At 38.1% G+C, this 23,340-nt stretch overlaps 1 protein-coding gene across 4 annotated transcripts in view; it reads left to right on the top strand.

The window, feature by feature from the left end:
• Window positions 1–23,340, top strand: part of MIA2 (MIA SH3 domain ER export factor 2) — a 109,106-nt gene that overhangs the window by 30,264 nt on the left and 55,502 nt on the right. For 3 of the 4 annotated variants that reach the window (XM_082647865.1, XM_082647867.1, XM_082647868.1), the window contains 3 exons: window positions 13,954–14,085; window positions 18,084–18,105; window positions 18,176–18,282. In XM_082647865.1, the coding sequence (XP_082503991.1) occupies window positions 13,954–14,085; window positions 18,084–18,105; window positions 18,176–18,282 (261 nt within the window). The remainder of the gene's footprint in view (window positions 1–13,953; window positions 14,086–18,083; window positions 18,106–18,175; window positions 18,283–23,340) is intronic. The other variant, XM_082647866.1, reaches the window with a different exon arrangement.

The following is a 23,340-nucleotide window of genomic DNA, read 5'->3' as shown; positions in this document are numbered from 1 at the left end:
TGGTCTATTGTGTCATTTTTTTTTTTTTTTTTTTTTTTTTGCGATACACGGGCCTCTCACTGTTGTGGCCTCTCCCGTTGCGGAGCACAGGCTCCAGATGCACAGACTCAGCGGCCATGGCTCACGGGCCCAGCCGCTCCGCAGCTTGTGTGATCCTCCCAGACCGGGGCACGAACCCGTGTCCACTGCATAGGCAGGCGGACTCTCAACCACTGCGCCACCAGGGAAGGCCCTATTGTGTCATTTAAAGCTTGTGTGTCCTTCTTAATTTTCTGTTTGGATGATCTGTCCATTTGTGTAAGTGAGGTGTTAAAGTCCCTTACTATTACTGTGTCAATGTCGATTTCCTCTTTTATAGCTGCTAGAAGTTGCCTTATGTATTGAGGTTTTCCTATGTTGGGTGCATGTATATGCATATATATTTATAATTGTTATATCTTCTTCTTGGTTTGATCCCTTGATCATTATGCAGTGTCCTTCCTTGTCTCTTGTAACATTCTTTATTTTAAAGTCTATTTTATGTGATATGAGTATTGCTACTCCAGCTTTCTTTTGATTTCCATTTGCATGAAATATCTTTTTCCATCCCTTCACTTTCAGTCTGTATGTGTCCCTAGGTATGAAGTGGGTCTCTTGTAGACAGCAGATATATGGGTCTTGTTTTTGTATCCATTCAGCAAGCCTGTGTCTTTTGGTTGGGCATTTAATCCATTCACGTTTAAGGTAATTATTGATATGTATGTTCCTATTACCATTTTCTTAATTGTTCTGGGTTTGTTTTTGTAGGGCCTTTTCTTCTCACGTGTTTCCCACTTAGAGAAGTTTCTTTACCATTTGTTGTAGGGCTGGTTTGGTGGTGCTGAATTCTCTTAGCTTTTGCTTGTCTGTAAAGCTTTTGATTTGTCCACTGAATCTGAATGAGATCCTTGCCGGATCTTGAGTAATCTTGGAGTAATCTTGGTTGTAGCTTCTTCCCTTTCATCACTTTAAATATGTCATGCCACTCCCTTCTGGCTTGTAGAGTTTTTGCTGAGAAATCAGCTGTTAACCTTATGGGAGTTTCCTTGTATGTTATTTGTCATTTTTCCCTTGCTGCTTTCAATAATTTTTCTTTGTCTTTAATTTTTGTTAATTTGATTACTGTGTGTCTCGGTGTGTTCCTCCTTGGGTTTATCCTGCCTGGGACTCTCTGCACTTCCTGGACTTGGGTGACTGTTTCCTTCCCATGTTAGGGAAGTTTTCGACTATAATCTTTTCAAATATTTTCTCAGGTCCTTTTCCTCTTTCTTCTCCTTCTGGGACCCCAGAAGGAGAATGCAAATGTTGTTGCATTTAATGTTGTCCCAGCGGTCTCTTAGGCTGTCTTCATTTCTTTTCATTCTTTTTTCTTCTGTTCTGCAGCAGTGAATTCCACCATTCCGTCTTCCAGGTCACTTATCTGTTCTTCTGCCTCAGTTATTCTGCTATTGATTCCTTCTAGTGTAGTTTTTATTTCAGTTATTGTATTGTTCATCTCTGTTTGTTTGTTCTTTAATTCTTCTAGGTCTTTGTTAAACATTTCCTGAATCTTCTCGATCTTTGCCTCTATTCTTTTTCCGAGGTCCTGGATCATCTTCACTCTTGTTATTCTTTTATATATATATATATATATATATTTATTTACATATTTATTGACGTATAATTGCTTTACAATGGTGTGCTAGTTTCTGCTTCATAACAAAGTGAATCAGTCACACACACACATATGTTCCCATATCACTTACCCCTCGCTCCCACCCTCCCTATCCCACCCCTTTAGGTGGTCACAAAACACCGAGCTGATCTCCCCGTGCTATGCAGCTGCTTCCCACTAGCTATTTTACGTTTGGTAGTGTATATATGTTCATGCCACTCTCTCCCTTTGTCACAGCTTACCCTTCCCCCTCCCCATATCCTCAAGTCCATTCTCTAGTAGGTCTGAGTCTTTATTCCTGTCTTACCCCTGGGTTCATCATGACATTTTTTTTCCCCTTAGATTCCATATATATGTGTTAGCATACGGCATTTGTCTTTCTCTTTCTGACTTACTTCACTTTGTATGACAGACTCTAGGTCCATCCACCTCACTACAAATACCTCAATTTCGTTTCTTTTTATGGCTGAGTAATATTCCATGTATACATGTGCCACATCTTCTTTATCCATTCATCTGATGTTGGACACTTTTGTTGTTTCCATCTCCTGGGTATTGTAAATAGAGTTGCAGTGAACATTTTGGTACATGACTCTTTCTGAATTATGGTTTTCTCAGGGTATATGCCCAGTAGTGGGATTGCTGGGTCATATGGTAGTTCTACTTGTAGTTTTTTAAGGAACCTCCATACTGTTCTCCATAGTGGTTGTACCAATTCACATTCCCACCAGCAGTGCAAGAGTGTTCCCTTTTCTCCACACCCTCTCCAGCATTTACTGTTTCTAGATTTTTTGATGATAGCCATTCTGGCTGGTGTGAGATGATATCTCATTGTAGTTTTGATTTGCATTTGTCTAATGATCAATGATGTTGAGCATTGTTTCTTGTGTTTGTTGGCAGTCTGTATATCTTCTTTGGAGAAATGTCTATTTAGGTCTTCTGCCCATTTTTGGATTGGGTTGTTTTTTGTTATTGAGTTGCATGAGCTGCTTGTAAATTTTGGAGATTAATCCTTTGTCAGTTGCTTCATTTGCAAATATTTTCTCCCACTCTGAGGGTTGTCTTTTGGTCTTGTTTATGGTTTCCTTTGCTGTGCAAAAGCTTTGAAGTTTCATTAGGTCCCATTTGTTTATTTTTGTTTTTATTTCCATTTTTCTAGGAGGTGGGTCAAAAAGGATATTGCTGTGATTTATGTCATAGAGTGTTCTGCCTATGTTTTCCTCTAAGAGTTTCATAGTTTCTGGCCTTACATTTAGGCCTTTAATGCATTTTGAGCTTATTTTTGTGTATGGTGTTAGGGAGTGTTCTAATCTCATACTTTTACATGTACCTGTCCACGTTTCCCAGCACCACTTATTGAAGAGGCTGTCCTTTCTCCACTGTACATTCCTGCCTCCTTTATCAAAGATAAGGTGACCATATGTGCATGGGTTTATCTCTGGGCTTTCTCTCCTGTTCCATTGATCTATATTTCTGTTTTTGTGCCAGTACCATACTGTCTTGATTACTGTAGCTTTGTAGTATAGTCTGAAGTCACGCAGCCTGATTCCTCCAGCTCCATTTTTCGTTCTCAAGATTGCTTTGGCTATTCGGGGTCTTTTGTGTTTCTGTACAAATTGTGAATTTTTTTGTTCTAGTTCTGTGAAAAATGCCAGTGGTAGTTTGATAGGGATTGCATTGAATCTGTAGATTGCTTTGGGTAGTAGAGTCATTTTCACAATGTTGTTTCTTCCAATCCAAGAACATGGTATATCTCTCCATCTATTTGTATCATCTTTAATTTCTTTCATCAGTGTCTTATAATTTTCTGCATACAGGTCTTTTGTCTCCTTAGGTAGGTTTATTCCTAGATATTTTATTCTTTTTGTTGCAGTGGTAAATGGGAGTGTTTTCTTGATTTCACTTTCAGATTTTTCATCGTTAGTGTATAGGAGTGCCAGAGATTTCTGTGCATTAATTTTGTATTGTGCTACTTTACCAAATTTATTGATTAGCTCTAGTTGTTTTCTGGTAGCATTTTTAGGATTCTCTATGTATAATATCATGTCATCTGCAAACAGTGACAGCTTTACTTTTTCTTTTCCGATTTGCATTCCTTTTATTTCCTTTTCTTCTCTGATTGCTGTGGCTAAAACTGCCAAAACTATGTTGAATAAGAGTGGTGAGAGTGGGCAATCTTGTCTTGTTCCTGATCTTAGTGGAAATGCTTTCAGTTCTTCACCGTTGAGGATGATGTTGGCTGTGGGTTTCTCATATATGGCCTTTATTATATTGAGGAAAGTTCCCTCTATGCCTACTTTCTGAAGGGTTTTTATCATAAATGGGTTTTGAATTTTTTTGAAAGCTTTCTCTGCATCTATTGAGATGATCATATGGTTTTTCTCCTTCAGTTTGTTAATATGGTGTAGCACGTTGATTGATTTGCGTATATTGAAGAATCCTTGCATTCCTGGAATAAACCCCACTTGATCATGGTGTATGATCCTTTTAATGTGCTGTTGGATTCTGTTTGCTAGTATTTTGTTGAGCATTTTTGCATCTATGTTCATCAGTGATGTTGGCCTGTAGTTTTCATTCTTTGTGACATCTTTGTCTGGTTTTGGTATCAGGGTGATGGTGGCCTCGTAGAATGAGTTTGGGAGTGTTCCCCCCTCTGCTATATTTTGGAAGAGTTTGAGAAGGATAGGTGTTAGCTCTTCTCTAAATGTTTGATAGAATTTGCCTTTGAAGCCATCAGGTCCTGGGCTTTTGTTTGTTGGAAGATTTTTAATCACAGTTTCAATTTCATTGCTTGTGATTGGTCTGTTCATATTTTCTATTTCTTCCTGATTCAGTCTTGGCAGGTTGTGCATTTCTAAGAATTTGTCCATTTCTTCCAGGTTGTCCATTTTATTGGCATAGAGTTGCTTGTAGTAATCTCTCATGATCTTTTGTATTTCTGCAGTGTCAGTTGTTACTTCTCCTTTTGCATTTCTAATTCTATTGATTTGAGTCTTCTCCCTTTTTTTCTTGATGAGTCTGGCTAATGGTTTATCAATTTTGTTTATCTTCTCACAGAACCAGCTTTTAGTTTTATTGATCTTTCCTATTGTTCCTTCATTTCTTTTTCATTTATTTCTGATCTGATTTTTATGATTCCTTTCCTTCTGCTAACTTTGGGGATTTTTTGTTCTTCTTTCTCTAATTGCTTTAGGTGCAAGGTTAGGTTGTTTATTTGAGATGTTTCCTGTTTCTTAAGATAGGAATTTATCACTGTAAACTTCCCTCTTAGAACTGCTTTTGCTGCATCCCACAGGTTTTGGGTTGTCGTGTCTCCATTGTCATTTGTTTCGAGGTATGTTTTGATTTTCTCTTTGATTTCTTCAGTGATCAGTTCGTTATTAAGTAGTGTATTGTTTAGCCTCCATGTGTTTGTATTTTTTACAGATCTTTTCCTGTAATTGATATGTAGTCTCATAGCGTTGTGTCGGAAAAGATACTTGATACAATTTCAATTTTCTTAAATTTACCAAGGCTTGATTTGTGACCCAAGATATGATCTATCCTGGAGAATGTTCCATGAGCACTTGAGAAAAATGTGTATTCTGTTGTTTTTGGATGGAATGTCCTATAAATATCAATTAAGTCCATCTTGTTTAATGTATCACTTAAAGCTTGTGTTTCCTTATTTATTTTCATTTTCAATGATCTGTCCATTGTTGAATGTGGGGTGTTAAAGTCCCCTACTATGAATGTCTTACTGTCGATTTCCCCTTTTATGGCTGTTAGTGTTTGCTTTATGTATTGGGGTGCTCCTATGTTGGGTGCATAAATATTTACAATTGTTATATCTTCTTCTTGGATCAATCCCTTGATCATTATGTAGTGTCCTTCTTTGTCTCTTCTAATAGTCTTTTAAAGTCTATTTTGTCTGATATGGGAATTGCTACTCCAGCTTTCTTTTGGTTTCCATTTGCATGGAATATCTTTTTCCATCCCCTTACTTTCAGTCTGTATGTGTCTCCAGGTCTGAAGTGGGTGTCTTGTAGACAGCATATATATGGGTCCTGTTTTTGTATCCATTCAGCGTGTCTGTGTCTTTTGGTGGTAGCATTTAATCCATTTACATTTAAGGTATTTATCGATATGTATGTTCCTATTCCCATTTTCTTAATTGTTTTGGGTTAGTTATTGTAGGTGTTTTCTTTCTTTTGTGTTTCTTGCCTAGAGAAGATCCTTTAGCATTTGTTGTAAAGCTGGTTTGGTGGTGCTGAACTCTCTCAGCTTTTGCTTGTCTGTAAAGGTTTTAATTTCTCCATCAAATCTGAATGAGATCCTTGCTGGGTAGAGTAATCTTGGTTGTAGGTTTTTCTCCTTCATCACTTTAAATATGTCCTGCCAGTCCCTTCTGACTTGCAGAGTTTCTGCTGAAAGATCAGCTGTTAACCTTATGGGGATTCCCTTGTGTGTTATTTGTTGTCTTTCCCTTGCTGCTTTTAAATATGTTTTCTTTGTCATTAATTTTTGACAGTTTGATTAATATGTGTCTTGGAGTGTTTCTCCTTGGATTTATCCTGTATGGAACTCTGCTTCTTGGACTTTATTAACTATTTCCTTTCCTATATTAGGGAAGTTTTCAACTATAATCTCTTCAAATATTTTCTCAGTCCCTTTCTTTTTCTCTTCTTCTTATGGAACCCCTATGATTCAAACGTTGATGCGTTTAGCGTTGTCCCAGAAGTCTCTGAGACTGTCCTCAATTCTTTTCATTTTTTTCTTTATTCTGCTCTGCAGTAGTTATTTCCACTATTTTATCTTCCAGGTCACATATCCGTTCTTCTGCCTCAGTTATTCTGCTATTGATCCCTTCTAGAGTATTTTTAATTTCATTTATTGTGTTGTTCATCGTTGCTTGTTTCATCTTTAGTTCTTCTAAGTCCTTGTTAAGTGTTTCTTGCTTTTTTCTCTGTTCTTTTTCCAAGATTTTGGATCATCTTTACTATCATTATTCTGAATTCTTTTTCAGGTAGACTGCCTATTTCCTCTTCATTTGTTAGGCCTTTTGGGTTTTTATCTTGCTCCTTCATTTGCTGTGTGTTTTTCTGTCTTCTCATATTGTTTAACTTACTGTTTTTGGGGTCTCCTTTTTGCAGGCTGCAGGTTCGTAGTTCCTGTTGTTTTTGGTGTCTGTCCCCAGTGCCTAAAGTTGCTTCAGTGGGTTGTGTAGGCTTCCTGGTGGAGGGGACTAGTGCCTGTGTTCTGGTGGATGAGGTTGGATTTTGTCTTTCTTGTGGGCAGGTCCATGTCTGGTGGTGTGTTTTGGGGTGTCTGTGGACTTGTTATGATTTTAGGCAGCCTCTCTGCTAATGGGTGGGGTTGTGTTTCTTTCTGGCTAGTTGTTTTGCATGGGGTGTCCAGCACTGTAGCTTGCTGGTAGTTGAGTGAAGCTGGGTGTTGGTGTTGAGATGGAGATCTCTGTGAGATTTTTGCCGTTTGATATTACGTGGAGCTGGGAGGTCTCTTGTGGACCAGTGTCCTGAAGTTGGCTCTCCCACTGAGAGGCACAGCACTGACTCCTGGCTGCAGCACCAAGAGTCTTTCATCCACATGGCTCAGAATAAAAGGGAGAAGTAGAAAGAAAGAAAGAGGATAAAAGAAAATAAAAATAAAAAATAAAATAAAGTTAGCAAAATAAAAAATAATTATTAAGAAAAAAATTTTTTTAAAAGTAAAAAAAGAACAACAAAAAAACGGACAGATAGAACCCTAGGACAAATGGTGAAAGCAAAGCTCTACAGACAAAATCTCACACAGATGCATATACATACACACTCACAAAAAGAGGAAAAGGGGAAAAAATAATAAATGTTGCTCTTAAAGTCCACCTCCTCAATTTGGGATGATTCGTTGTCTGTTCAGGTATTCCACAGATGCAGTGTACGTGAAGTGGATTGTGGAGATTTAATCCGTTGGTCCTGAGGCTGCTGGGAGAAATTTCCCTTTCTCTTCTTTGTTCGCACAGCTCCCAGGACTCAGCTTTGGATTTGGCCCCGCCTCTGCGTGTAGGTCGCCGGAGGGCGTCTGTTCTTCGCTCAGACAGGATGGGGTTAAAGGAGCAGCTGACTCGGGGGCTCTGGCTCACTCAGGCCGGGGGGAGGGAGGGGCACAGAGTGTGGGGCAAGCCTGCGGCGGCAGAGGCCAGTGTGCCGTTGCACCAGCCTGAGGCGCGCCGTGCGTTCTCCAGAGGAAGTTGTCCCTGGATCCTGGGACCTTGGCAGTGGCGGGCTGCACAGGCTCCCTGGAAGAGAGTTGTGGATAGTGACATGTGCTCACACACAGGCTTTTTGGTGGCGGCAGCAGCAGCCTTAGCGTCTCATGCCCGTTTCTGGGGTCCGTGCTGTTAGCCGCGGCTCGCGCCCGTTTCTGGAGCTCCTTTAAGCAGCGCTCTTAATCCCCTCTCCTCGAGCACCAGGAAACAAAGAGGGAAGAAAAAGTTTCTTGCCTCTTTGGCTGGTCCAGACTTTTCCCCGGACTCCCCCATGGCTAGCCATGGTGCACTAACCCCTTCAGGCTCTGTTCACTCTGCCAACCCCAGTCCTCTCCCTGTGCCCCGACCGAAGCCCGAGCATCAGCTCCCAGCCCCGCCCGCCCCGGCCGGTGAGCAGACAAGCCTCTCAGGCTGGTTAGTGCCGGTTGGCACCAGTCCTCTGTGCGGGAATCTCTCCGCTTTGCCTTGCGCACCCCTGTTGTTGTGCTGTCCTCCGCGGCTCCGAAGCTTACCCCTTCCGCCACCCGCAGTCTCCGCCCGCGAAGGGGCTTCTTAGTGTGTGGAAGCCTTTCCTCCTTCACAGCTCCCTCCCACTGGTGCAGGTCCCGCCCCTATTCTTTTGTCTCTCTTTATTGTTTTTTCTTTTGTCCTACCCAGGTACGTGGGGGAGTTTCTTGCCTTTTGGGAGGTTTGAGGTCTTCTGCCAGCGTTCAGTAGGTGTTCTGTAGGAGTTGTTCCACGTGTAGATGTATTTCTGATGTATCTGTGGGGAGGAAGGTGATCTCCGCGTCTTACTCTTCCGCCTTCTTCCCCTTCTCCCACTATTGCTATTCTGAATTGTTTTTCTGGAAGGTTACCTATCCCCACTTCATTTAGTTGTTTTTATGGGGTTTTATCTTGTTCCACCATCTGGTACATAGCCCTCTGCCTTTTTATCTTGTCTCTCTTTCTGTGAATGTGGTTTTGTTTCACAGGCTGCAGGATTGTAGTTGTTCTTGCTTCTGCTGTCTGCCTTCAGGTGGATTAGGCTATCTAAGAGGCTTGTGAAAGTTTCCTGATGGGAGGGACTGGTTGTGGGTAGAGCTGGCTGTTGCTCTATAGGGCAGAGCTCAGTAAAACTTTAATCCGCTTGTCTGTGATGGGTGGGGCTGGGTTTCCTCCCTGTTGGTTGTTTGGCCTGAGGCAACCCAACACTGGAGCCTACCCAGGCTTTTTGGTGGGGCTAATGGTGTACTCTGAGAGGGCTCACGCCAAGGAGTACTTCCCAGAACTTCTGCTGCCAGTGTCCTTGTTCTCACAGTGAGACACAGCCACCCCCCGCCTCTGCAGGAGACCCTCCAGCACTAGCAGGTAGGTCTGGTTCATTCTCCTCTGGGGTCACTGCTCCTTCCCCTGGGTCCCGATGTGCACACTACTTTGTGTGTGCCCTCCAAGAGTGGAGTCTCTGTTTCCCCCAGTCCTGTCGAAGTCCTGCAATCACATCCTGCTAGTCTTCAAAGTCTGATTCTCTAGGAATTCCTCCTCCCATTGCCAGACCCCCAGGTTGGGAAGCCTGACGTGGGGCTCACAACCTTCACTCCAGTGGGTGTGCTTCTGTGGTATAATTGTTCTCCAGTTTGTGAGTCACCCACCCAGCAGTTATGGGATTTGATTTTATTGTGATTGCGCCCTCGTACCGTCTTATTGTGGCTTCTCCTTTGTCTTTGGATTTGGGGTATCTTTTTTGATGAGTTCCAGTGTTTTCCCGTTGATGATTGTTCAGCAGTTAGTTGTGATTCCGGTGCTCTCACCAGAGGGAGTGAGAACACATCCTTGTACTCTGCCATCTTGAACTAGTCTTGCCTCTTCTTCCATCTTTCAACCTATTTATGTGTTTTAATCTAAAGTGTGTGTCTTGTAGATGGCATATAGTTGGAACGTGTTTTTTTTCTGTCTATTCTGCCAATCTCTGCCATTTAGTTGGACAGTATAACTCATTTACATTTAATATAATTAGTGATACTTCTGCCATTTTGCTATTTTCTATATTTCTTAGGTCTTTTTTGTTTCTTAGTTCCTCCATTTCTTTTGTGTTATATAGATGTTTTATATTGTGCCGTTTTAGTGTCCCCCCCCGCCCCCCTAACTGTATGTGTTTGATTTATAATCATTTACTTTGGGTTAATCCACTTAATGTCAACAACTTTTCTTCTATATAGTTCCATCCTTGCATTCTGTATGCTGTTTTTGTTACAATTTACATCTTTATGTATTTTACATCCAACAAAATAAATTTCTAATTATTGCATTATGCAATTGTGTTTTAAATTAGATAGAGAAAAAGGGAGTTATAAACAAAAATGTGTTTATAACCCTGCCCTGCTTTTATTTAGAACGTTAGGCTAAGCCTAATATCTGATAAGGCTGCTGAAACAAGGCTGAAACAAGACTGAAACATTTAAGTAAACCTTTACTAAGTGGTTTTATACTGAGGGTAAAAAAAAGAAAGGAGAAGAATAAGAATCAGACAGTTTAGTCTTAATAATATACCTTCCTCTCAGCCTGTGTCCCATTTTAGGACCTGGCATATATATATATTTTAATATTTATTTATTTATTTGGCTGCGTCAGATCTTTCATTGCAGCACATGGGCTCTTTGTTGAAGCACACGGGCTCTCTAGTTGTGGCACACGGGCTCTCTAGTTGTGGTGCATGGGCTCTAGAGTTTGTGTGCTTAGTTGCCTCGTGGCATGTGGGCTCTTAGTTACTTGACTAGGGATCGAACCTGTGTTCCCTGCATTGGAAGGCAGATTCTTAACCACTGGACCACCAGGGAAGTCCCAGGACCTGGCATATTTTTATGGGCTAGGTACCATTTTAGCACCCATCCTTACTCCTACCTTCCTCAATGTCTAGGTCCCAAGAGAGAATGACCGAAGTAGAAATAGTTGTTTTACCAGCTTAAGATCAGATACTGGTTTCCTTTTAGAGGTCCTCTCCCTTTATCTGTATGGTTGGCTTTGGGAATGATCACTTCCCTCACCACATTAAGGATGATATCATAACTATTTGCAGGAAACTTTCCCGTTTCAGTGGAACATAGACTGTATCAGACGATCTTTTTGTACAGTGACCCCTCCAGGACATCCATGTAGATTTGTCCAATAAACTGGTATTATAAAACTCAGAGTTGGAGTCACAGATTTGTGAGTTATTAGCATAGTGGTTTTAGTGTTTAGTTTCCGTTAAAACAATGGAAATGGATAAAATGAAAAGAGTATGTTTTTAAAAGTGTCTGGAATGTAACTTGTTAATAAATGTGGAATTAGTTGCTGGGTAGATGGATGAATGACTGAACGAATGTTAACTGCTTCTTGTGAGGTAATTATTAATTTTACAGATCGTGTTTCATCTTGTTTGGGTTGAACTCTTATTCTGCCTTAGCTCTTTTTAGACCATTTGATTCTAAAGCTCTTTTGATACCCTTTTAAAGGGAGAATTATTAATGATTACAAGTTTACATTTTTTGTAAAGAAAAAAATTTAAGAAAGGGATATACTAAAAATAGTTTTTATCAAACTTGATTATGGATAATGAGTGAATCAGTGCCCCTTTTAAACTTTTTGGTGGTTTATCACTAATTACAGGAAAAAATCTCTTTATGTAAAGTGGAAATTATTTTTTAAGTTTTATGTATTGGAGAGTGTAGGTTCATAAAACTTTGCATTACAGTCAAGTATTATCAGGGCCTGTATATGGACATCTTATTATGTTGTTTTTATTAATATAATATTTATTTGAGGTAAAATGAAAAATAATTTTAATTTAACCTCACTGTATTTTGTCAGCTTGATCAATTGCTTCTTTTAAGTTACGTGGTCTAGAATTCCTTTAATACTCACGTTTGGGAGTGGAATAGGTTTTAAGTGTTCCGTGATTAATCACTACCATGTTGTATGGAGGGTTACCTATTCTAAAATTTAGGACCAGTTTATCAAATCATGTGTAATTGTGTATTGCATTATATTTATTGATGTTTGATAAATTTGGTTATTCTTTCTATACTTTTGTGAGATAGGGTTCTATATTTTAGTTAAAATTTAAGGGTGAAAAATCTCCATGAGAAAACCAGCATAATTAAGACCTGAGCAATGGATTTGAGATGCATTCTTGAGACTCAGATTCTTTGCTATTCCTCAGTCCACCAGATCCCACCAGATTCCACCAGCTCAAGGCTTTAACGTAGAATTTACCATCTCCTTTTAGAATAGAAGGACTGATAAAATGTTATTGGATTTAAGAAATATCACTATACTAAAGATAATTTCATGTTTAATCTGAGAGATGCTTTTAGAATTGTCTCTTAAAGTGTTGTAGTGTTGTAAAGAAATCATTCCAATTATTAGGTTTTTGAAGTGATGTGCATTCTATGTTTTGACATAGTTAGCTGAAAGTAAGATGGTTGGAGAATATGTAAACTGTAAAGAAAGCATCTTTTCTTCCCAGTATTGTGTGTCAAATGCCTCTTTTACTCAGAGGCAGAAATAGATTTTTTTTTTTTTTTTAAATCACTGGTTGTTTCTAGCGATGTCACAATTCTGTGAGCTGGTAACAAGGGTAATGTAGGGAGAGGCAGAGGCAGAGATCAGGGTAAAGGGGTTGTTTTTTTTTTTTTTTTTTAGAAAAGGTATAATCAGGTTTATTTAATACAGGTTAATGAACTGTTGATAGCATATATGGGTCACAGTTACAAAAAAGATTTTGGAGAAGAGAATAGATATTAAAAGGTGTTTTTCTAGATAGAAGGGGCCTAAAAAGGGAAGATTTGCCATAGAGGTTTTGGGTTGAACCCAGGAAAGAATCAAACCTGATCAGACTTGAGGTTGTTCTTAAAAAAGGGTATTTTTCCCCCCTACTTTTCACCTTTTTATGTGATTGAATAATATGTGGGGCCTGGTAACAAAGAAAAATAACCTCATTGGATGACAGTGAATAATGAACTGACCCAGAGAAAGATGAGATACAGAAGCAACTGCAAAAGCCTTAAGCTGTTTTGTGCTGAAAACTTGTTAGGGAGAGAAATAATGTGGAAAGGCTGTGGTTATAGGATCATGGTCTTTGGAGGAGGACTAATAGAAACAGCTACCTTTATTGAGTACCTGCACTCCATATTCATACAGCATTATTCCCATTACAGATAAGAGAAGGGAGCCACTGAGGTAGGGTAGAGGGATTCAAATTCTAAACCCAAGGTTTCATCAGTGGTTTTCAAACTTTAATAAAGCAGCAGATCCATTTTTTCCCCACATAGGGAAATCTTATATGGAACCCCATATACTCTATGGAAAAAACCTAAACTGGTTGAATCAGGGTAAGACCACCTGATTCAGCTTCTTTCTTTGGCCTTCTTTCCTCTTACTCTCATTTTCAGAAGCTCTGAGGCATCTCTGTAGAACTCTGGTCAGAAAATCATTAAATTTCACCATACTACTTTCCTTCATCACTTGGTGATAGTGGTTGAAAATTGCCAGAAAAATACCCTCTGATACCTGCTGTTTGGTGATAGTCTGGTACCCATTTCATGAAAAGGGTGTTAATAGTATTTACATGTAAACTTGTACTTACGTTTGTGTCTTAATCTGTTGGGGCTGCCATAACAAAATACCATAGACTGGGTGGCTTAAACAGCAAACATTTTTCTCACAGTTCTGGAGGCTGGGAACACCAAGATAAAGATGCCACGGATCTGGTGTGTGGTGAGGGCACACTTCTGGTTCATAGTCTTCTCATTATAACCTCACGTGGTAGAAGTGTCAAGGGAGCTTGGAGCCTCTCTTCTAAGATCACTAATCCCATTTCTGAGGGCTCCACTCTTAAGACCTAATCACCTCCAAAGGGCCCTACTTCCAGATACCATCACATTGGGGATTAGGTTTCAACATAAGAATTTTGGGGTTGCAGGGGGACACAGAAAAATTCAGTGTTTAGCAGTTGGTAATCAACAATTTTTATCAAAAGTGTATTTTTAAGAGGTTAATTTTCTTTGTCTTGAAGGTTGTGGCAGCATTGCCTGAAGATATGAGACCAGGTTCTAACTTCTATGGTTTTCCATGGGAATTAGTGATATGTGCAACTGTTGTTGGATTTTTTGCTATTCTTTTGTTTTTGTGGAGAAGTTTTCGATCGGTAAGTAACCAGTGCTCTGTTTACTAAGAGAATGTTCGTTCTGTCTTCATGTTGAACAAGTAATATGAGAAACATATCTTTTGTTTTAAGGAAACAGGTTATTGTTATGTGGGCTACTCATGTTAATGTGTGGCTGCTAGAAACTGAATATGGATTTAGAGGAATTTTTTAAAGTGTAAAAATTCTCTGTAGGAGTATTCCACACTAATACTAAAACCCTACCTCTATTTCTTTTTTTTTAAAAAAAATTTTATTGGAGTATAGTTGATTTATAATGTTGTGTAAGTTTCAGGTGTACAGCAAAACCTACCTTTATTTCTTACTTGCTTATTATTTGGGGTCTGTGTTTATTTTTAACAGTATACTATACATCTGTGAATATACCACCCAACCTGGAATCAAAGATATTGACTGTCACCTATATTTAGGTGATCCTCCCTCATTTCATCCCCCTGCCTCCCTGCACTAGAGGTAATCCTGTTCTGGATCCTGTGTTAATTATTCCCATGCCTTAAAAAAAATTTTTTTTGGTCATATGTACACAAATCCTTCAGAAGTGTAGTAATTTTGCTTAGTCTCATGCCATATGTCATGTTTTGGAACTGTTTTACTCCATCCTATATTGCTAAGATTCATCCATATTTTTGACCCATTTTGATTGTTTTAAGAATATTATATTGTAAGAATATATTACAATTAATTTATATATTTTATGGTCTTGGGCCTTTGAGTTGTTTCCAGGTTTTTTTCTATTACAAATAATACTGCTGGGTAGTTTCTTATACTTGTCTCCTGTTGTATATTTGTAAGTTTCTCTTGGGAATATACTAGGTGTGAGATTACTGGGTTATATAGTATATTGGAAGTTCTGCTTTTAAAACATAGTACCAAATTCTTTTCCAAATTGTCTGTACCAATTTATACTCCCAGCAGTAGTATATAAGAGGTCCTGGAGATCCATTTGATCTGTGTCATCTCCAACACCTGTTATTGTTGAAATTCTTTATTTTTGCCACTTGAATGGTATCTTAACCATGGTTCTGATTTGTATTCCTTGATCACTAGTGAGATTGAAAACTCAGTAAATTTATTGTCCATATGTATTTTTTCTTCAGGGAAATATTTATGTCTTATACCCATTTTTCTTTTGAGTAGTTTGTTTTCTTTTTTATTTGTAGGAGTTCTTTATATATTCTTGATGATATCCTTGTTGATTATCTATATTGCATATGTCCCAGTACGAAACATCTTTTCATTTTTCTTAAGATGTTTTGTGATGAGTAGAAATTCTTAATTAAAACAGTTTTCTTTTAGCACAGAATTGCTTGATCCATCTTGAGTTGATTTTTTGTTTAGTGTGGGGTAAGGAGTTGGTGTAATTCCCCACCCCTCTTCCCCCGCAATATAACCTTTTCCCCAGCTTTGTTTATTGAATAGTCTCCCTTCTTCCCATTCATCTGCCATGCTACATATGAGAGTTCCACATACATGTAGACTTTTTCTGTGCTCTTTATGCTCCTGATTATTATTGAAAGCAGATACATGTATATCATTCTATATCCATCCATTATTAGGTCAAGCTTGCTAATTATCTAATTTGTGGTGTTCGTGTATTACATATTCTTGCTCTTTTTTTGTTGTTTCCTTCATCTGTCAAGAGTGAAGAGAAGTTGGCTGAATTCCACTGTCATGATGGATTTATCAGTTACTTTCTGTAGTTTTGTCAATTCTCGCTTTACATATTTTGAGGATATTTTGTTAGGTGGATACATGTTTAGAATTGCTACATCTCTTCTTGGTGGATTGAATCTTTTATCAATAACTAGTGACCCTCTATAACTCTTCCGATGCTTTTGTCTTAAAGTCTCTTATCTGATGTTAGTATAGCCAGACCAGTTTTCTTTTTGGTAATATTTCATGTGTCTTTTTCCATCCTTATATTTTCCAGTCTTTCTGTGGTCTTTTACTTAATGTATGTCCTGTATGAATTTCTTTTTTTATTTTTATTTTGTTGGAGTATAGTTAATTTACAATGTATTAGTTTCGGATGTACAGCAAAGTAATTCAGTTCTGTATGAATTTCTTTTATATAATCTGAAAATCTCTGTTTTTTCACTGAGTTTAGTGTATCTACATATATTATGATTATTGATTACTGATGTATTTGGACCAGTTTCTTCTAGCATACTTTATTAATTTGTTCCACTTTTAATGTTTCTTTTCTACATTTGTAAGTAAATCTTCCTTCTGAGAAAACAAAAACCTTATTTAGCATACTTTCACATCCCTTGGTCTCTTTCACTTTCCAATCCCCTTTCATATTGGTATAATCTAGAATTTTAGTTCTAAAAATATTTCCTTTTCCATTTCTTTGTTTTTTACTTTCTCCTCCACCCCTTCTCCAGTCCTCAAGACAACAACATATATTACCAAGATATTTGATCACCCATAATTGACTTATCTCTTGCAGGGGCTCCTGAATTTAATTCTTCGCATATTTGAATACTTCTTTCTAGATTGTTTTCAGTGTTGGTCTTTGTGTGGCAAACCTTTTGTATGCTTGAGGATGTTTGAATTAAGTCTTCACACTGAAATGATAATTTGCTTGATACAAGCATTCTGTGTGCAAAGTTCTATCCTTTTACTTCCTTGTCTTTTTACATCTAATGTTACTTTTTGAAAGTTCTAGTGTCAATGTGATTCTTATTCATTTGTAAGTGATCTGTTCTCTGTGGAGGCTTTTAATTTGATATCCTTATTTCAATATAATATGTTCAGGTTTGATTTTTTTTCTTATTTCTTTAAATTCTCTTGAATATTTAAATATGAAATCTTTTATCTTTATTAATTCTGGGAAGTTTCTTCTGCATTTTACATTTTTTTTTCCTCTTTGGAACTATTATTTTTTTAAGATGTTGGCTCTTCTACTTCTCACTTCCCTCTTAACTTTTTTTCCTTTTTTTTTTTAATGGTTTACTGTTACCTTTTGAGATAGTTTCTGAATCTGATGTTTCAGTTCACTAATTGTTCCTCATCTATACCTACTATATTGTACCTTGACTTTCTTTTTTAATTAATTTATTTTATTTTTATTTTATTTTTGGCTGCGTTGGGTCTTCATTGCTGTGCGTGGGCTTTCTCTAGTTGCGGCGAGTGGGAGCGACTCTTTGCTTTGGTACGCGGGCTTCTCATTGCGGTGGCCTCTCCTGCCGCGGAGCACAGGCTCTAGGCATGCAGGCCTCAGCAGTTGTGGCTCGCGGGCTTAGTAGTCGTGGCTCACGGGCTCCAGAGCGCAGGCTCAGCAGCCATGGCACACGGGCCTAGCTGCTCCGCGGCATGTGGGATCCTCCCAGACCAGGGCTTGAACCCGTGTCCTCTGCATTGGCAGGCAGATTCCTAACCACTGCGCCACCACGTAAACCCTGTACCTTGACTTTTAAATCTTGTTTTATTTAATTTTATTCCTGTATATCTTCTGTAGATCATTTAAGTCCCCACTGTTTTCTCTACTTAGATTACCTTAGTCCTAAACCTGCTTCCCTTATAAATGGAATTTTTCCTTCATTGTTTGAGAGAGAGGTTAAAGAAGAAAAAAGTTTTTTTACTTTATAGTCAGCAGATCCATGGCCGCATGGTAACATTTTTCAAACTGTTATTTTGGATATCATTACTGGGGAGATGATATAGGGGCTTCCTTAAGTAATTTGTTTTAGGGTCAAATATGTTTGAGGAGCAGTGGGCTAAATGAAATGAAACAGATATCTTTAAGGTAGACTTATTTCAGAGGCTTTAATATGCTAATACACAATGTGACTTCAGTAGGACGACTTTCATATGTATTTTTCTCATTGGAAATAGAACACTTTTTGGCGAACTTCCATTTATACTAAGGCAATAACAAACCTTTTGTTTTTAAGTTGGCAATAGAAGTTAAATAAATTATATGTGCTTGCATGTGTGTGTGTTTTAATGTAATTTTTGTTAAAAATTTGTTTCAGGTTAGAAGCCGGCTCTATGTGGGTAAGCTCTTTTTTCTATTTTAGATCTCATCATTGTTGTTTACAATTAAATCAACTTAAAAACATGATAGCATTAACTCTGTTTTTAGGAAGAGAGAAAAAGCTTGCTGCAGAACTTTCTACACTGATCGAAGAAAAATGTAAACTACTTGAAAAATTTAGTGTTGTTCAAAAGGAGGTAAGACGTTTTTGAAAATGTTGACATTCATGTTAGAATCAGAAGACTTGATACTTTTCAATGCAGCTACTTCTGTGTTAGTTGAAGATCACTCATGCTTTGTTTGCAAAGTGTGAGACTTCAGTGGCTTTCATATTACCAGTCTAAATTTTAACCATTGTGGTAGGTGCATAGTGATGTCTCATTGTGGTTTCAGTTTTCATTTCCCTGACTAATGAGGTTAATCACCTTTTCATGATTATTGGCCATTTGGATATCCTTTTTGTCATGTTGCCTAGTTTTTTTTTTTTCACATTTTAAAAAGTATGCTTATCTCTCTTTTTCCTTTTGATATGTAGGATTTTTTCCTATGTTTTGGATACAAGTCCTTTGTCAGGTATACGTATTGCAAATATCTTCTTGCACTCTGTGGTTTGCCTTTTTATTTCAAATGGTGTCTTGGTAAGCATAAGTTCTTAATTGTAACATAGTCTAATTTTTCAGTCTTTTCTTTATGATGACTGTTATTTGTTTCCTACTTAAATTTTTTTGTGTACTCAAGAGTATGAAGATATTCTTCTGTGTTATCTTTTAGAAACTTAATTTTTTTACTCATTTAGTCTTTGTACTAGTTTGCTAGGACTGCCATAACACAATACCACAGACTGGATGACTTACATAGAAATTAATTTTTTTTCACAGTTTAGGAGGCTAGAGGTCCAGGATCAAGGTGTTGGCAGGTTTGGTTTCTTCTGAGGCTTATCATTTTGACATAACTGGTCATCTTCTTGCCCTGTCCTCACATTGTCTTTTCTCTGTGCAGGTGCACGTTTCTGATGTCTCTCAGTGTGTCCAAATTTCCTCTTCTTGTAAGGGCACCAGTAAGATGGATTAGGGCCTATCTTAATCCAAGGGGCTCATTTTAACTTAACAACCTTTATTTTTTTTAAATTTTATTTATTTTTGGCTGTGTTGGGTCTTTGTTGCTACCCACAGGCTTTCTCTAGTTGCGGCAAGTAGGGGCTGCTCTTCGTTGCGGTGCGCTGGCTTCTCATTGTGGTGACTTCTCTTGTTGCGGAGCACGGCCTCTAGGTGCGTGGGCTTCAGTAGTTGTAGCATGTGGGCTCAGTAGTTGTGGCTCACGGGCTCTAGAGCGCAGGCTCAGTAGTTGTGGCACACGGGCTTAGTTGCTCTGCGGCATGTGGGATCTTCCCAGACCAGGGCTTGAACCCGTGTCCCCTGAATTGGCAGGTGGATTCTTAACCACTACGCCTCCGGGGAAGTCCTAACTTAATGATCTTTAAAGGGCCTGTCTCCAAATACAGTCACATTTTGAGGTATTGGGGCTTCAACATACACATTCTGAGGGGAAACAGTTCAGCCCTAAATTAATCAGTCTTTAATCTATCTAGAATTGAATCTGTGATGGTGTGATTGGTGGTTAGTATTCAACATATTATATATATATTTTTTTGCGGTATGCGGGCCTCTCACTGTTGTGGCCTCTCCTGTTGTGGAGCACAGGCTCCAGACGCGCAGGCTCAGCGGCCATGGCTCACGGGCCCAGCCGCTCCGTGGCATGTGGGATCTTCCCGGACCGGGGCACGAACCCATGTCCCCTGCATTGGCAGGCGGACTCTCAACCACTGTGCCACCAGGGAAGCCCAGTATTCAATATTTTTCATGTGGCTATTGAATTTACCAGTACCATTTATTAAAAGAGCATCTTTTCCTTTTGTTCTGTAGTGTCGTAGTCTTAGGTTATGTGACTGTATATATCTGAGTCTGTTTCTATAATATTTTCTATTCTGTTGGTCTGTTTTTTAAAAAAAATATATTCTTGCACCAATACCATGCTTTTTATTTTTTTTTAATTTTTTAATTTTTTTAACATGTTTATTGGAATATCATGTTTTTTAAAGTCTACCTAGCACGTCTTGATGTCTGACAATATAAACCTCCAGGTTTGTTTTTCAAGATTGTCTTGGCCGTCTTGGCACTTTGTCTTTTTGTGTAAATTTTAAATCACTTCATCAGTTTACACATGCACACATACACATAGCCTCTTAGGAGTTTGGGATTGCATTGAATATATAGATTAATTTGGAGAGAATTTACCTTTTTACAGTGTTGAGTGTTTATCCGTGGGCTGTGATATATCCTTCTTTTTATGTCTTTTTAAAATTCTCTCAGTATTGTTCATACATTTTTGTGTTGAGGTCTTGTACATCTTTTCTGAGATTTATTCCCTGGTATCTGATGAGTTTTGAAGCTATTATAAATAGTATAGTTTTTTTAACAGCTTTTCGGGGGTATGATTCACATACTATACTATTTATTTAAAGTGTACAAATGAATGGCTTTTGTATATTCACAGAGTTGTATGTCCACCACAAAATATTTTCAGACATATTTTTTACACCCCAAAGAAACCCTGTACCTCTTTAGCTGTCACCCTTCACCCAATCTCCCCTACTTGTAAGCCCTAGACAGCTTATCTACTTTCTGTCTCTATAAACTTGCCTACTCTAGATTCCATTTTACATAAATGGAATGATACAACATGTGCTTCCTTGTGACTAGCTTTTTAAGACTAGCATAATGTTTTCAAGATTCATCCATGTTGTACTATATATCAATACTTAATATCTTTTTTTGCCAAATAATATTCCCTACCACAACTGATATATCCATTTTTCAGGTGGTGGACATTTGGGTTATTGTACTTTCTGGCTGTTATAAATGATGCTGTTGTGGACATTCTTGTACAAGTTTTTGTGTGGATATATGTTTTAAATTCTTTGAGGCATATACCTAGGAGTAGAATTGCTGGGTCTATATATAACTTTTTGAAGAACTGCGAGATTGTGTTTCACAGTGGCCGTACTAGTTTATATTTCCACCAACAGTTTGTGAATGTTGCGTTTTCTCCACATCTTTCCCAACACTTATTTTTTTTTTGGCCACGCCATGCAGCATGTGAGACCTTAGTTCCCCAACCAGGGATCGAACCCGTGCCCCCTGCAGTGGAAGTGTGGAGTCCTAACCACTGGACCCCTCAGGAATTCCCTCCCAACACTTGTTATTATGTCTTTTTGATTATAGCCATCCTAGTTGATGTGAAGTGTGTCTCAATGAGGTGTTTCTTTTTTTTTTTTTTTGATTTTATTGAAGTATAGTTGGTTTACAGTGTTGTGTCAGTGAGGTTTTAATTTGCGTTTCCCTGATGGCTAGTGATGTTGAACATCTTTTCATTTGCTTATTGGCATTTATATATTTTCTTTGGAGAAATGTCTACTCAGTTCCTTTGCCTATTTTTAATTTTTAAAAATTAATTAATTAATTTTTGGCTGCGTTGGGTCTTTGTTGTTGCGCACAGGCTTTCTGTAGTTGCGGTGCACGGGGGCTACTCTTCGTTGCGGTGTGCAGGCTTCTCATTGTGGTGGCTTCTCTTTGTTGTAGAGCGCAGGCTCTAGGCGCGCGGGCTTCAGTAGTTGTGGCATGCGGCCTCCGTAGTTGTGGCTTGTGGGCTCTAGAGTGCAGGCTCAGTATTTGTGGCACATGGGCTTAGTTGCTCCATGGCATATGGGATCTTCCCCGCCCAGAGCTCAAACCCGTGTCCACTGCATTGTCAGGCGGATTCTTAACCACTGTGCCACCAGGGAAGCCCCCTTTGCCTATTTTTAAATAGGGTTATTTGTCTTTGTTATTGAGTTCTAACTTTATATATTATAGATATGAGCCCCTTATCAGATATGTAATTTGCAAATATTTTCTCTTATTCTGTGGCATGTTCTCCTCACTTTCTTGGTAGTATATTTGAAGCATAGAACTTTTTAATTTTGGTGATGCTCAGTTTATCTATTTTTTCTTTTGTTGGTTATGCTTTTGGTGTCATTTCTAAGAAACTGTTGCTTAAAACAAGGTCACAAAGATTTACATCTGTGTTTCCTTCTAAAAGTTTTATGTGATTAGCTGTTATGTTTAGATCTTTGATCTATTTTGAATTAATTTTTGTATATTGTTAGGTAGGGGTCCAGCTTTATTTTTGGCATGTGGATATCCAGTTGTCTTAGCACTGTTGTTGAAATGACTGATCTTTCCCCATTGAATTGTTGTGGCATCCTTGTTGAAAATCAGCTGACCATAATTGTGAGGGTGCATTTCTGGGCTCTCAGTTGTATTTCATTGATTTATATGTCTATCCTTAATGCCAGTTTCACACTGTCTTGATTCGTGTAGCTTTGCAGTAAGGTTTGAAATTGGGAAGTATAAGTCTTCCAACTTTTTAAGATCATTCTGAGCCTTTTGCATTTTCTATGAATTTTAGGATCAGCTTGCAATTTCTGCAAATAAATTAGCTGGGATTTTGATAGGGCTTATGTTGAATCAGTAGATCAGTTTGGGGTTATTGCCATCTTAGCAGTATTATGTCTTCTGATCCATGAATATGGGATGCCTTTCCATTTATTTAGGTCTTCTTTATTTCTGTAATATTTTGTAGTTCGCAGAGTATTAGGTTTACACTTCTTTTGCTAAATTTATTTCTAAGTATTTTTTCTTTTTGATGTTACTGCAAATGGAATTTAAAAAAAATTATCTTTTATTTGCTAATTGCTGGTATAGTGTTTATTCTCTTGTTATTTTCTAAACATTTATGGGACCTTCAGAGAGGTCTGCTCTTTTATTTCTGACATTAGGTTGATTGTCTGTCTTTCTCTCTTTGTCACCTTATCCTTGACAGTGGTTTATCAACTTTTTTAGTGTTTCCAAAGAACAATCTTTTGGCTCAGTTGATTCTTTTTACTTTATTTGCTTTCTAATTCATTACTGTCTTTATTACTTCATTTTTAACTTTTCTTTGGTTTACTTGCTTTTCTTTTTTATCACTTCTTGGGATGGATACTAAAATCATTGAGTTTTTAGCCTTCTTTTATAATTTCTGCATTAAAGTTATAATTTACTTGGCAAGTTTGGCTTTTATTAAAGCATCTTGTTCGTTTTAATATGTCATGGTTTGCTGATCATTCAGTGTAAAATATTTTAAAAATTTTATTGTGATATTTTCTTTGAAACATT

Source organism: Grampus griseus, assembly GCF_964374135.1.
Source record: "Grampus griseus genome assembly, chromosome: 2".
In the NCBI taxonomy this organism is placed as follows: domain Eukaryota; kingdom Metazoa; phylum Chordata; class Mammalia; order Artiodactyla; family Delphinidae; genus Grampus; species Grampus griseus.
Note: the sequence above shows the minus strand (reverse complement) of the source record. Positions and strands in the feature narration are given on the sequence as shown.